Source organism: Mesoplodon mirus (assembly GCF_964341445.2).
Source record: "Mesoplodon mirus genome assembly, chromosome: 10".
NCBI classification, from domain to species: Eukaryota; Metazoa; Chordata; class Mammalia; order Artiodactyla; family Ziphiidae; genus Mesoplodon; species Mesoplodon mirus.
In genome coordinates this window covers 41,427,310-41,443,883 of record NC_138986.1, presented here as the reverse complement: position 1 = coordinate 41,443,883, position 16,574 = coordinate 41,427,310, and the positions used below count along the sequence as shown (strand labels likewise).

The 16,574-nt window shown below is 38.9% G+C and overlaps 1 protein-coding gene across 3 annotated transcripts in view; it reads right to left on the bottom strand.

Annotated features, from left to right (window-relative positions):
* MAN1A1 (mannosidase alpha class 1A member 1) overlaps window positions 1-16,574 on the bottom strand; it is a 181,948-nt gene that overhangs the window by 124,615 nt on the left and 40,759 nt on the right. For all 3 annotated transcript variants that reach the window (XM_082633926.1, XM_082633925.1, XM_082633924.1), the window contains 2 exons: window positions 11,214-11,310; window positions 8,797-8,912 (listed from right to left, as the gene is read on the bottom strand). In XM_082633926.1, coding sequence (XP_082490052.1) covers window positions 8,797-8,912; window positions 11,214-11,310 — 213 coding nt within the window. The remainder of the gene's footprint in view (window positions 1-8,796; window positions 8,913-11,213; window positions 11,311-16,574) is intronic.

Genomic DNA, 16,574 nt, shown 5'->3' with positions numbered 1-16,574 from the left:
TAACAATGTCTAATAATAAAATCTAATAAATAAAACCCTAAAATCCTATCATTCTCAATTTGTACTTGTTTTTCAGTTTTTAAACCTAAGAACAGTCCTCCACATTTCTGCCTACTGAAGTCTGTTAAGATGATTTTATATTCTTATTCTAGCTTTGGCTTCATTTGATATACATTCTCTTTTCCTCCTATGAAAATTTTGGATAATCAGGACTTTTATATAAACATCTGATGAAAACTATTGCATTGTAGAAGACTGAGCCATGTCAAACACCATCATAAATACACCTTCAGCAAGCCATCAGTCACCTACTAGGTACAACCAGTTATTGATCCAGCAATGTATTCTAGAACCTAAATTCTATTTATCTTCTGCTGTCTGTAAGATATTGAGAGACGTTTTTGCAAAGTGCCATGCTCAAGGTCAGTGCTCTGTCTTTTGAATTTCTCGGATCTAACAGCCAAGAAGCAAATCTGGCTTGTTAGTGAATCTATACAGGTTCTCAGTTACTTGTGTTCTTGTCTTTAAAGATCTCGCTCAGGAAGTCACATCACCATTAGTTGTATTCAATAGTCATCATATCTACCTTCTTTTGAAAACCAAAATTACATTTGAATTCCCAGCATATAATTTTTTTTACTTTTTTTTTCTTTTATTTCTTTTTTTTTTGTGGTACGCGGGCCTCTCACCGTTGTGACCTCTCCCATTGCGGAGCACACGCTCCGGATGCGCAGGCTCAGCGGCCATGGCTCACGGGCCCAGCCGCTCCACAGCATGTGGGATCTTCCCGGACCGGGGCACGAACCCATGTCCCCTGCATCGGCAGGCGGACTCTCAACCACTGCGCCACCAGGGAAGCCCCTACTTTTTTTTTTTTCAAAGTTAAATCTAAATTATTTAGAAACCTTAATTTGAGAGCGCTTAGCATTTTGGGTTATATTATGTTTTAGGTCAGAAGACTGAAATTTATACACTTTAGGTCACTCTTTACATACAGATCCTTTGATGAAAAACACTAAGAAGATAAAAACATAAATTGGCTGGCTAGACTGCGGGCAGCAGACTATCAATACACTACCTTAGAGTCAGAAAGACCTGGGACTGAAGGTTGGTTCAGGAGCCCACTGAGTGCAAGATCCCAGGCAAGTCACATATTCTCTCTGAGCCTTGGTTTTCTCATTTGTAAAAAGGGACAGTGCATTTCTTACAAGGCGCTACAAGTCCATGAATGTAAAGCACCATGCACAATGCCTGCCACAGGTAAAGTACTCAATAAAATAAGTGCCATTACCACTGCACAAAAGCTCAGCTTAAGTAAACCAATAAGGCCTAGCTTCCTCAGGGCTTCCTGGAAAATCAGAAACTCCAGAATCATAATCTTCTAAATACTAGAATGCAAACTGATATACCTTCTCTGACTCTCATGGGAGTCATGTTTCAAATCCTCTTTTGAAATACAGTATCCTGACCAAGCTTCCTTTTGGGCTTGATACAATTTATACGATATCTGGGTTTTCAAAAGTGAACTTCTACAATCTGAGGGTTTGAGGCCAATTTTATAAACTTCTGACTCTGATTTCCATTAAAATAAACTTATTAAATCTAAATGAAGATATTCATCCTATTAATATTCATGCAGCACTTTTTAAGATGTTCTAAAACTTTTCCAGTGACTTACCCTAATGACAGGAGATGGGTTAGGGCAGGCAGAGAACAGTATGTAAAGGAGGGAAGCCCCAAACAGCCTGCAACACTAAAATCTTTTGGATTTATCTTAACAATGTAGATTTTGTAGTCTCCTTCAATCTGTGTTTGTTTTAAATGAGATTAAATCCCTTAAATCTTTAAGTAAGGTCACATTGCAGGAATATGCCCCATGTAGTCCATGGCTTCTAGTACATAGCTGTATGTGAGCACCAGTTTGAGAAGCAGATCCAGTCTTTGTTTAATCTGCACGCACCTGCTAGTTAATTTCACAATTGATGAGCAAGTGGAAGGTGGATATTTTGGGCTTAAGGCCTACCCACAAAATCATGTGGACTGGAGACACTGCGCTTTCACTTTGAGTTTCCTCTACCAACAGCCTTTGAATCAAAGAACACACTTAACCAGAATCATACATACATTTAATAAAATATATGGTATAATTAAGTTTACATCGAAAATCAAGAGGTGAAATCATGGAAAAACAAGGCTTCACTACTTATCTCTCATATTGCCTTAGGTGTCTTAGACTGATAATTTCCACCTTAAGTTTATCCCTTTCGTTAGTATTGCTGTCCTCTGGCTTACTATACGTATATGTGAAATTATGAGTTAAAGTGATAAAGCTTGCTAAAATGGAAAAAAGTTTAATTCAATAAGCCATTTTGTATGGCTCCCTCCCCCCATACTTCACGTTGTCCTCCATCTCTCTACTGGGAAAGGTGTCCTTCCAATAAACAGATCAGGAGCTCACAGGCATGAAGAATCTAACCATATCCAGACAAGAGGGAAAGTGAACACTTCAAAATCCCTGTTTCAACCTGAGTGCCTAAAAGATCAACCTCTTACAAGATGGTATTTTAAATAACTCAGAGAAATTTATTAGGTTGTATTTTTTATAAGCAACTTATTTACCAAAATTATCTATAAAATGATAGATTTTAGTAGATTTTAGTAAATGAAATAATGGGCTTGACCATTTTAATAACAAATTTAGGTTGGAGAACAGATTCAGCCACAGTTTTTGACTGCAGAACTACAGAGGCGCAGACTTTCCTTGAAGAATAGATATATTGTTTCTTTGCACCTTCAGGCCTTATGATAATTATTTAGAATAAAACCTGCATCAAGTTTAAGGAATTCTCCTTAATTCTTAACTTATGATTCCATACAGCGGGCAGGTCCGATTGACTGCATTAAATTGAAAAAGACTTCTTGGAAAAGAACTTTCATTTTCAGAAATATCTTAATCCTCTTCTCAGTGTTTGGTCCCAATTATCAGAGTTGTTTTTTTTAAAGAGTATTTCTCTGAGCCCTAAGATCAAAGAATACTTCTTTGCTAGCTATTCCTCCAAACTTCCTGTCAGCTTTCTACTCAATGAACTATAAGCGAGGAACAAGCAAGCATTAATAACAACTGTCCCACTACAAACCAATGCAATAACTGTTTAATAACAAATGCTCCACTACTAACATATGGTAACTATGCTTTACCTTACTGAGAAGCAGTAGAAACATCAGACTTTACAAACCCATTGCTTAAAGACAGGTCATTGCCTCTAAGCCTTGCCTATGTTTAGGCTTAGCATACACATTCATTTATAAATGGTACTTTAAAGTATGTGTTGTATTAATATTCTGAGGATTACAACTCCTTTTAACAGATTAAATAGCAACATTAAACTTTATAGCTTGGTATAACATATGTCTGAGCAGTTTTTAACTTCATATTTAAGTAACGTGATAAATCTCTTTAGATGAACAAAGTGCAAATTCTTTGGGCCATAAAGATAGGCAAAATCAACATCTTCTGTCAGTAGATTGGTTTTTACCACGAAGGTCCAGAAGGACCCTCAAGTAGCAGTCCAATCTATATATCACTAATTATGGTCAGAGGGAACAGATCAGTATCCTTATAGCCAAAACCCAAATAATCACCCTTGGCAGACACTGATTAGCATTCGGATAGAAAACATTAAATAACTCCATTCGACAGGATAATTAACTCAGTTGTTTGCACCATTAGGATGTAATGCTGCTCTAAAACAGAGCTTTTACAAGAGCAATACTAAGGCAAATGTCACCTTTCATGCTCCATGGCATGGAGCTCTGGACCTAAGCCAAGAACTCATTCAGGCATTCAAGAAGATCCAAAGTTGCTTTTTGAGGTCAATTTACAACCTTCGGATAGAGAACCCTACAGCTTATTTTCCTGAAAAATAGGATGGCATTCCGGTTGGATAAGAGAACAATCCGAATCTTTAAACTAAAAAATAAAGTCACTGTTGCCACCAATACCTCTGTTATTTTTCAGAAAAAAAAATGGTGTAATTGGTGACATAATCACTTGAATCTGTGGGTAGAACGAGTGAATATAAGACAAATTCTCTAATGGGACATAATAAAGCCAACTAGAAAATTGTAAGTTGAAGCACTTTAAAATGATTAGGAGATGGGACTTCCCCGGGTGCACAGTGGTTAAGAATCTGCCTGCCTATGCAGAGGACACAGGTTCGATCCCTGGTCCAGGAAGATCCCGCATGCCATGGAGCAACTAAGCCTATGTGCCACAGCTACTGAGCCTGTGCTCTAGAGCCTGAGAGCTACAACTACTGAGCCCGTGTGCCACAACTGCTGAAGCCCACGCACCTAGAGCCTGTGCTCCAAAACAAGAGAAGCCACCACAATGAGAAGCATGCGCACCGCAACTAAGAGCCACAACTACTGAGCCCGCTTGCCGCAACTAGAGAAAGCTCGCGAGCAGCAATGAAGACCCAATGTGGCCAAAAAAAAAAAAAAAAAAAAAGATTAGGAGAGTAAATCAAGAGAGCTGTCCTGAATTTATGTTTGTTATTAATTTTGATATGGGAAGTATTATCATTTGGATATTATTGATAAACTTCTATATTTTTCAAGGAAAATATGGCAATACCCAAAGAAAGAACTGCAACAAATGTTTCAAGACCTTTCAAATTAGGAATAGTAAAATAAACAGAAATTTGAGACCTGTGACTATGGCTTTTTTTTTTTTTTTTTTTTTTTTTTGCGGTACTCGGGCCTCTCACTGTTGTGGCCTCTCCCGTTGCGGAGCACAGGCTCCAGACGCTCAGGCTCAGCGGCCATGGCTCACAGGCCCAGCCGCTCCGCAGCATGTGGGATCTTCCCGGATCGGGGCACGAACCCGTGTCCCCTGCATCGGCAGGCGGACTCTCAACCACTGCGCCACCAGGGAAGCCCGACTATGGCTTTTAAAAGTGTATTTTTAAAGTATATTTGGAAGGGTATAGCCCAAGACTATCAATAACGGTCTTAAAATGATATTTTACATAAAAATCTTTCAACTCATTGAATAAATTATTAAAATACAAAAATACAATTTTAAAGAAACAAAGCTCAGTATCTTAGCCATCACTCAACCTATAGTCTAATCCCTTTATCTTACAAGTAAGGAAGCTAAAGAATTTGCTCTTCTTCTCTTCTAAATACTCTGGGCTTCTCTGGTGGTGCAGTGCCACAACTACTGAAGCCCGTGCACCTAGAGCCTGTGCTCTACAACAAGAGAAGCCACCGCAATGAGAAGCCCACGCACCGCAACTAAGAGTAGCCCCGCTCGCCCCAACTAGAGAAAGCCCACACGCAGCAATGAAGACCCAATGCAGCCAAAAATAAAAAAATAAATTTATAAAAATAAATAAGTAAATACTCTGATATCCTCTATTAGATTCCCTCTGCTTCCTAGTAGGTCCCCACGGTCCATGGAATACATTCATGTCACCCGGTCATGGTCTGAGGCCAGCCAACTGCCTTCTGTTACCTTGTCTATTACCTTGAGAGGCGTTTTTGCTTAGTCCTTTTAAATAAATGATTCCAGAGTTTCTCAGACTACCACTGGGCATGAAAGCAAAGAACTGCTGCAGTATTTGGGGGAGGTTTGGGGAAGTAATGCTGTATGTGCCAGACAAGGGACCTGGACACTATTCGGGTCTCGTGTCACTAAAGTCTACTTTCCCGTCTTCCAACATTAGACTCTGGAAGAATCTATTTCTCATTCCCCTACCTTTCTGGAGGTGAGGGACGGTGGAGGAAACACATTCTCCATTCTCTCCTCCATATATAAGCTGAAGACAAGCTCATTTTTATTTACTGGTAGGTAGCTGAATTTACTCAAAAATAACAAGGCAGGGGCTTCCCTGGTGGCGCAGTGGTTGAGAGTCCGCCTGCCGATGCAGGGGACACGGGTTCGTGCCCCGGTCCGGGAGGACCCCGCGTGCCGCGGAGCGGCTGGGCCCGTGAGCCATGGCCGCTGAGCCTGCGCGTCCAGAGCCTGTGCCCCGCAGCGGGAGAGGCCACAGCAGTGAGAGGCCCGCGTACCGCAAAAAAAAAAAAAAAAAAAAAAAAAAAAAAATAACAAGGCAGGAAAAAAGTATTATTAAGAAACAGTAGGGCCTCCCTGGTGGCGCAGTGGTTGGGAGTCCGCCTGCCGATGCAGGGGATACGGGTTCGTGCCCCGGTCTGGGAGGATCCCATATGCCGCGGAGCGGCTGGGCCCGGGAGCCACGGCCGCTGGGCCTGCGCGTCCGGAGCCTGTGCTCCGCAACGGGAGAGGCCACAACAGTGAGAGGCCTGCATACCGCAAAAAGAAAAAAAAAAAAAAAGAAACAGTAAACCCTCAGAAGGAAATCTAAGTTTTTGTTCATTGCCTTAATTTTTCACACTCAGTTCTACTGGTAATATCCGAGCTACCAGACGTCATATTCAACCAAAGAGCTGTAGACCCTTACAAAATCCCTCGCTCCTTGGGCCTGTTTCCTCATATTTAAAATAAAAAGACTGAACACATCAATCTCCAAGGTCCCTTTGTATTGGAATACTGTCTCCTTTATATTCTAAATTCAATTATAAGGCAGATTAAACATAGACTCATCTGCTTGTACTTTAAGTCAGTGATCTCCAAAATGGGGTACATATGGCAATTAGAGGAGTAGGAACAAAATATTAAAACTTTTAATTTATATATGTTTTTAATCCAAAGAGGTAGGACAAAGACTCAGCTTTATGCTACCTTTACACTCTGAACTATGTTGGTATTCTCACTTGGTCTGTGGGAGAACAGGAGCTCCACAAAGCAGAGGGGTCGGCAGGGAAACACCCTTTCTTTGTCCATTCTCAACATACAGCATGTTACTTGTGATTGGTTATGGAGATTTACAGATATTATCAAATGCTTACCAGATAGACAAGAGGCTTACAAGAATTTTTGCAAAGTAATCTCAGATTTAAAATAATACCAATAGTGAAATAAGTGAGGCAGAGAAAGACAAATATCACATGATACCATTTATATGTGGAATCTAAAATAATGATACAAATGAACTTATTTTTGAAACAGAAATAGACTCACAGATATAGAAAACAAACTTATGGTTACCAAAGGGGAAAGGGGCAGGGATAAACTGGGAATTTGGGATTAACAGATACATACTACTATATATAAAATAGATAAACAACAAGGACCTACTGCATAGCACAGGGAACTATATTTAGTATTTTGTAATAACCTATAATGGAAATGAATCTGAAAAATACACACACACACACACGTGTATATGTGTGTGTGTGTATGTATAACTGAACTTAAAAAAACACCAATAATGCAAACATAAGTGAATGACTCAAAAACACCAGGGTCAACTCTTCCTGTTCTTAAAACAAGCTCTCTGTCAACCTCATTACAAGGTAAAGCAATGACTGGAATTAGATTAGCTCTGACAAGATGTAGCCCTCCTTAATTATCAAGAAGTAGTATTAGAAGAGTCCACTGTCCTTAATTATGAACCTTTTCCTTGGCGTACAGTGGGTATTGAGGTTTGTTAAAAATGATAGTACATATATGAAATTAAAAAAAAATATTTCATATATAAATTGACAAAAGGTTATACTGGGAATTCCCTGGCAATCCAGTGGTTAGGACTCTGAGCTTCCACTGCAGGGGGCATGGGTTCAATCCCTGGTCAGGGAACTAAGATCCCTCATGCACATGATGTGGCCAAAAGAAAAAAAAAGTTTAAACTGATAAGGGTCTACAATCAACAAAGGTTAAAGGCTTATTTATGGGAAAGTGGATGCAGCTGCTCCTGGATGCATGTGGAGTGTTGAGATGAGCTACTTCATGGTATTACTGACTTGGCAGCCATTTTGTTTTGCCAAGCGGCTTGCAGGGGCTTTAAATGGACACTAGCCCCTCATGCAAGAGTGTGCCCTCGATTAACAGCCCCAGAGTCCCAAGCAAATGTCAGTTCCTAATATGACTCCCTCTGTGATCATGTCTCCCCCACCTCCCAGGGCCTTCCCCTTGTGCACCTCCTTAGAAAAGGCCACTGTGGAGCTTACCAATTGGTTTGAATTGACCAATTTGGCCTTAGCTTTGGAACCCCAAAGCACTTCACCCACCCCAGTAACGGCATGTGCCCTAGGTCCTGTCTTTTTGCCTGTCTGTACTCTGCCTTGATCTCCCTGTGTGGCCCCTGCGGGTGAGTCATGGACCTTCTCAGGACCTGTTAAGTAATAAACTTCTCTATTTCAATTTCTTTTGCGGTCTTTCATTGAACTGCAGCTCACCATGACACCCTGGGCTCCATTTAACAAATGTTCATCTAACAAAGTCACAATAACGCACCATGGTTCAGTGCAAAAGCATGAGCACTGGAGTCACACAGACCTGTGTTAGGCTCACAGCCCTGACACACAACTAGCTGTGTGGTCTAGATAAGCCTCTGAGGCTCCGATTTCTAATCTGTAAAGGTGTGAAAATAATACCCATCTCACAGGGTTGTTGTGAGACTTGAACAAGAATACTTGGCACGTGCAGGTCTTAATAAATATTAATTTCTTTTTCCTTACTCTTAGTTTGCCAAAAAACAAAGGCATGGATTTGTGTAGTAAGGGAGGGCAAGTTAAGAATATAGTATGATACTACTTAAAACTGCATTATTTGTTTCTGCTAGGGTACAGTGCAATAATCTGCCCCACAAGAGAATTTATTTATGTTAACTGAGATTTAAGAACTGAATTGGCAGCTTTTTTTTAACTTACCATATTAAAATTTAGATTTTCGTCAACCCATGCTTTTGCCTCTTCAAATTCGTCTTTCATTTTCATAATAAAAAGTGTATCTAGGGCATCTACTATTGTTGCTCCTTGGATATTACCTGAAAATATCAGAAAAATATTTACTCAGTAAAACACCTTTGACAGATCCATACATGCACATTGACCACACCTTGGAAAGGAAGTGGGTAATACTGAATTTACTGGTAAACAAGAATACTGAACAGTCTAAACATCTTTCAGTGAAAGAAAACTGAAAAGTTGCATCAGAACCAAACTAAAAACTATCACAGGCTATAGATTGGTACACTAATCTTTAAAGTTTCTGAGTTGCAGAAAATAAATCTCCTAGAAATTTTGGGATTGCATTCTCTAGCAAGAAAAAAAAAAGACCTGAAACCAAGGAGCAACACACTTACTAATTTTAATGTAATTACATCAAAGTGCACCTGTGCAAAACTCTTTAAATGTAATTAGATCTAAAATTGTTTAGTGATAGCTCTAAGAAACCATTACTCAAAAATGGAATTCTGCCCCCTCTTTTTGCAGCCCTGACTGATCCTAACCTCTCCTCCCATCCTCCTAGCCAGTCCTGACTCTCGTTTATTTCCTCTGAACTCCCTCAGCAGGAAGACTTTACACTGCTCTTGCACTCACCACTTTCTGTCTTCCATTATAACTACTTATATGCATCTCCTCTTAGTCTGTAAACTTCCTTAGAATAGAGAAGTCATGTCTTATTCACCTCCACATTCCATACTAAGAGACTCAGTATGTTTCTAAGGCTTAATAATAAATTAAAAAACCATCACTGTATTAACAGAGAGCCAAGTAATCTCTTCGATAAAGACTATGGCAAATTTACACAAAACTGACTTCTTAATACTATGAACAACTTATAGAGATAAAAGCAAAAATAGAATTAAAAATTTTTTAAAGTTATAGTAAACAATAAAAAATTAAGACCTTTGAGTCTGCATGAAGTTTCTGAGTTTCTCTCTTCAATTCCTACCTCCCATCACCCATGTTAACTAGTCACCGTGTCCTCAAAAACACTACTCTAGCAACGTCTGAAATTACTTGTACTGCCACGACTCCAGGTGTGGCTCTTTTCATCTCTAAAGTGTGTCACTGTGATCGACCAGCCAGCCCTTTCCCCACTCTTCCAGCTCTTCCTAACTGTTCCTGCAATGCCTTTCTCCCTACCAGAGAGCCTATGGTTCTTCAGAACTTCCTATGAATATCTACTGAACCACCTAGTGCTTTGCTAATTCACTATCTACACATATGTCTTCTGCACTAGGTCATGAACTTGGCAAAGACTTGTATTGTGTTTATTAACACCAGTGCTGGAAAGAGAGCCAAACGCATGGAAGGTCCTAAGTAAATGGAAAAGCATAATGGGGTGATTAGGAGCAGACTCTGACCTTAGCCACATGTGGGTTCAAGTCCCAGCTCAGCCAGTTAGTAGGTGGCTAACACTGGGCAAGCTGTTCTCTCAGCTTCATATTTCTCATCTATAAAATACATATAATAATGAGGTTAAATGAGAAGATGCACAAATGGCACGTGGCACATAGTGTCAGCTGATACTGTTGTTATATGATTTGATACTATTTAACATCTTTAGTTAAAGTATAGAAGGTCATCTTTTCTATGGTGAATTCAGAAGCATCAGACCAAGGTTCCCTCCTCTTCATCCTGGTACTTATAGACAAAATTGTGGGAACTGAAGAGGAATTGAGTTCAGGGCACTGGGTAGCTCTGTGACCCAAGGAGTCTACCTAACACTTCTGTTACCTAGCTTCTGCACCTCCACGATGGGAATGTTATTAATACCTAGAGTACTAATCACAGAGGGATGCTGTGAGGACCAAAAGCGATAAAATGATGCCAAAGGGGATAAAGGGAAGTTTAAATAACTGACGACTCCATCCTTGCTTTCTCTTCCACTGCACAAACAGGAGAAATTTAGTGCCAAAGTTGAGAGTCACTGAGATACAGTGAAGGTCACCAAGGCTGGCTGCCTTGGCCAGCTTATTGATAAAGACACAGCTTTTACCTGTCAGGAAGCAGTTAATGCAGCCAACAAATGCTCCTCTGCTTGGTACCACATGGGAGCTGAAAATCATGATACTGTGCCCAGATCCATTAAATAAGGCTCTCTGGAAGTGTGCCTCAGGCATCAGTATTTTTTCAAGGGATGCAGGTGGTTCTAAAGTGCAGCCAGTGCTCTGTCTGAAGGACACACTATGCACATTCCCTGCAGACAACTCCATCAGGTAGGCAAGTTTCCTAGCAACACAGTCTGGAGGATCACACAAATTTTTTCCATCACCCACAAGTTCAGTCGATTGGAGAGAAGTCACTGTCAGTAAGGAGGCAAAGCACATTCTACTCACCAAACAAACTGCTTGAATGGCCTCCTTTTGATACAGGCTTCAGTTCATTTTTTCCCCAGGCATAACGTTTGTAATTATTCCAGGCATGTTTCATCATCTGAGAAAAGAAATGAAAATGGGATTATATTTTGAATTTGAGATGCTTTTGCTTCAAAATAGATCATATATTGAAGACCTAAAGGTTAAAACACTGAAACTCACTGCTTTATTAAAAGGATGACAATTAAAAGGGTGACAAAGGGTATGAATAAGTGGGAACACACACATAACACACAATTACACATCATCCCTTTACGTTTACAAATGGAGATTTTTTAATCCATTTAATCCTATTTCATATACATATTTTCAAAAGTCAGTTCTCAGCAACAGAAACTTAGCTTATCATAAAAGGATGAGCCATTCTTACATTTATCTATTTCATCCTCATGATGCATTAAATCTGCAAAGACTGCATACTTAAAATTCACATTTTTGCATAAGGTTCTCTGTACTTAGTATATAGACAAATATCCAAAAGTTATGACTTTAAACACTTTGATGTATCTTGACCAAGTCTATATGAAGAAGTATTTTTAAATATCTATAGGAAATGAAAAAAAGAAACTCTACGGGTATACATAGATTTTGGAAAACTTCAGCTTAATATAATTAATCTTTATTTGCATACATATCTGTGTACACATATATAACTGAAGACTAATTCTATATATTCCCAACCTAGACTCCTTGTACCAGGAATGTTTTTGTTTTTGTTTTTTGCAGTACGTGGGCCTCTCACTGCTGTGGCCTCTCTGTTGCGGAGCACAGGCTCCGGACGTGCAGGCTCAGTGGCCATGTGGGATCTTCCCGGAACGGGGCACGAACCCGTGTCCCCTGCATCGGCAGGCGGACTCTCAACCACTGCGCCACCAGGGAAGCCCCAGGAATGTTTTTAAAGTCCCAAACTCTCTGCTATAAATTAGTTGTATACCTTTTTTAATTTTAACAAAATTAATTTATCTACATATAATGAAAACCAATCAATTTCTCCTGACTTATAGACTAAGTTCTGACCTATTGTGCTAGATATTAACTCTAGCAGAAAGTGAATAATTTTCAAGGGGAGAAATTGTTCTCTAAGAGCCTATCAAAGTTATATAAAAATTTGTATAACTATTGTGTAATAGTTGTATTTTTTTCAATGACTCCAAGAATATACTGTAGATAATTATTTTTGCATACATTTTTTAAAAGGGTTGAGGACTCCTCACCTGTCTAGAATTTATTCATGCCACTATTCCCAATCCATTAGCAACAGTAATTAAAATATGGACATAATCTGGAAATATTCTAATCTGGCTCCATATTTTAAAATATCTTAAAAAGCATCATATAAAGTTATAAATACTATGTAAAGGCTGTTTATCACTAAAAATCTGCAGTGAGATCAATACAATTTTATTAATAAGAAAGTCTTCATATGTCCCTGAAAACAATAATGCACATCTTTCTTTAATCAATTTGTATATTTTCTTCCAATCTCACCAGTACTGCTACTAATAATAGCTACCCAAAAATCTGTACTATCTGCTGGGTACTCTGCTAAATGCTTTAAATTCAGTATTGCATTCAATTCTTGTTATAACGTTATGAAATGCGTTGTATTATCATTGTTTGGTAGATGAAGAAACTGAGACTTCTAGAAGTGAAAACACGAACAACTTTACTCACAGTCATGACATTTCTCCACAGCTGTGGAGCCAGGATTCATCCCTGTGATGGCCTGACTCTAAAGCCAATGGCATTAACCATACACTGCATCAACTTCCTTTAACGAGTCGACAACAGAATCTTCCTTTGATGAATCAGATTGCTGATCTTCTAACAATCAATAGAATGTGTATATCATAGTGTTTTTGAGATTTTCTCTTATAAATTAATTTTGTTGGAAAGTATAAAAGGTTTGAAGGTAAAATAACCTGATTTATATCCCTATCGTACCACCAATTGGTCCCATAATCATGGATGAGTCACAGTTTTGCGAGACTTTCTTTATCTGAAAACTTGGGATCATAATTCCTCACAGGGTGCATGTAAGGATTACATGAGCATGGCCTGTGTGATGGCTCCCAGCACACATGGCGAATAATCACATGCTTATTGAATTTTAAGCCTATATTGAGATCAATTAACTTCACATCACAGAAACAGAAACCAATGAGCCTCTGAAAACACTAGGTATATGAACACTAGGTATAAAAACACCTTGAGATTACATCTCAATTTGACTTGGTTTTCCCATTAAATGTACTGTATTTGGTAAACTCTTCATTCCTATTCCAAGGATAAATTCAGAAGCTTTTGGAATACACCTGATGCAAGAACGGAAAAAAAAAAAAATGTTATGATGATTTGTTTCAGCTCCAAGTCTGAATCGAAACCAGTGCCATGTACTATTAATAACTCAAAGACAGCATAAAGCTTTCTTATAGAAGACTGTTGTCAAAAATTATCATTTATACAATGTACCACTAGAACAGAACCTCACTGAGTTACCACTGTAGTATATATTAACTTTCCTTATCTCTTTTTCCCCCAAAAAGAAAATTTGACACCAATTGCTTATCTGCCTGCATTTCAAAAGCTGCTGTGACCCATTTCTCAAAATGGGCTCCTCATCCCATGGGATTTCTATGTGCAAAGTTAGAAAAGAAAAAGAAAACAATGTGGTCAAAGTACCCTGTATGGAGCTCTAAGAGTGGTTTCTCCAAGAATCTGTGAAATGAGGAACAGCCATATTGTTCATGGATTCTAGTGGTTGGTCACCTCTGGAAATGATTTACCACTTTAAAGCCAAGTAAAACTTCATGTGTGTGTTTGTGTCTGTGTGTGTGTAGAACACCAACGAGATTAAATTCACAGGTCATATATAAAATCAACTTTGTAACTCAGATTTATGACATACAAATATTTGAAAGCATCAAAATGCTACTAGCCTCTAATTTTACAGTATTAAGCCACTAGCCAGCTAAGGGACCATGAGAATGAAAGCATTTACTCTTTCCAGACTCATATGCTCATGAGCTGACAGGACAAGAAGGTCACTTTTAAAATTCAACTACAAAGATGTCCACAGATAGGATTAATCCTTCATCTTCATAGGCTCCTTCACTTTGTTTTGTAGTCTTTCATCACTTTAATTAGGGTTAGACAGCCTGACATCTGAGGTAGAAAGATTAAAACAGGCCTAAATTCCACGTTGATTAGGATTTCAAACTCCATACTGAAACCCTAATAAAAAAAAGATAAACTGAAAACAAACTGAAGATTTTTGTTTGAATTTTATTTTTTCCTGAATATTCATATTTGCATTGGTCATACAGCTAACATACAGTGTGAAGGGAAATAAATGAGATTTTGTAATAGTAATCCTTTGTTTTGACCCAGAGAAGCTGGAATTACGCATGAAATATCCAAAAAATAGCATGACTTCTCCTTGACTCTATGCTTACCAAAGATTCTTTGATTAGCACTTTGTTATCAATTGGCATCAGGGCTGAGTAATTAGTGCCACTTATTGAGTGTCCACTACACTATGCGTGATAAGATGCTAAAGGACTAGCAGGGAAATGTACATGAGTCTATCATGCTTATAATCTAATAGATAAGATGGAAGCTTAACGTTTTCCCTTCTTACACACTCACAAATGTTTATAAATATGAGAACAATAAGAAAAGCAATTAAATGTTGTGCATAACTCCATGAAAGGATGCTCAACAACACTAATCATTAGAGAAATGCAAATCAAAACTACAATGAGGTATCACCTCACACTGGTCAGAATGGCCATCATCACAAAATCTACAAACAATAAACGCTGGAGAGGGTGTGGAGAAAAGGGAACCCTCTTGCACTGTTGGTAGGAATGTAAATTGATACAGCCACTATGGAGAACAGTATGGAGGTTCCTTAAAAAACTAAAAATAGGGCTTCCCTGGTGGCGCAGTGGTTGAGAATCTGCCTGCTAATGCAGGGGACATGGGTTCGAGCCCTGGTCTGGGAAGATCCCACATGCTGCGGAGCAACTAGGCCCATGAGCCACAACTACTGAGCCTGCGCGTCTGGAGCTTGTGCTCTGCAACAAGAGAGGCCGCGACAGTGAGAGGCCTGCGCACCGCGATGAAGAGTGGCCCCCGCTCGCCGCAACTAGAGAAAGCCCGTGCACAGCAACGAAGATCCAGCACAGCCAAAAATAAATTAATTAATTACTTTAAAAAAAACTAAAAATAGAGCTACCATATGATCTAGCAATCCCACTCCTGGGCATATATCTGGAAGATGAAAACTCTTAATTCAAAAAGATATATGAACCCCAATGTTTACAGTGGCACTGTTCACAATAGCCAAGACATGGAAAAACCTAAGTGTCTATCAACAGATGAACAGATAAAGCAGATGTGTTACATATATACAATGGAATATTACTCAGTCATAAGAAAGAAGTAATGCCATTTGCAGCAACATGGATGGACCCAAAAATTATCCTACTAAGTGAAGTCAGAGAAAAACAAGTATCATATGATATAAATTATATGTGGAATCTAAAATAATGATACAAATGAACTTATTTACAAAACAGAAACAGAGCCATGGACATTGAGAACAAACCTATGGTTCCCAAAGGGGAAGGGTCAGGCAGGGACAAATTAGGAGTTTGGGCTTATTAACAGATACACACTACCATATATAAAACAGATAACAAGGACCTACTGGACAGCACAGGGAACGATATTCAGTATCTTGTAATAACATATAATGGAAAAGAATCTGAAAAGATTCAGTTAAAGTGATATAACTGAATCACTTTGCTGTACATATGAAACACAACACTGTAAATCAAATATACTTCAATTAAAAAAATTTTTTTAACTAACAGTTTGTTTCAATTTTATGTCCTAATCAAGGGCATGGGAAGCCATGAATAAAGAAAAATATGCTTGAATTTCCCCAGGTATGTGTAGATTTTGTAACCTATGTTTTTGTTGCTAAGAACTACCCTTAGCAAATATTTTTATTTACTGATTCTTTAATCACATGATCTTAAGTTACTCATAAGGCACATTAAAAATCTTTTTGAAAATCTCACTCTTTTTTTCCAGACAGGACTGATGAGGATTTTGGGCTTTCACTGCCTCTTTTAAAAAGCACACAAGTTCAAGTCCCACTTACAGGGCCATCCTGTGGGGTCTTATACAAAATCTCTATAGTCTGACAGTGTGATCTGGGTCCCTGGCCCCAGCTGACTGACCCAGGGCCTGGTGCCTGACCCACAGGGAGACAACTGAGGGCTGGCCGTGAGCCTTCGAGGTGAGGCACCC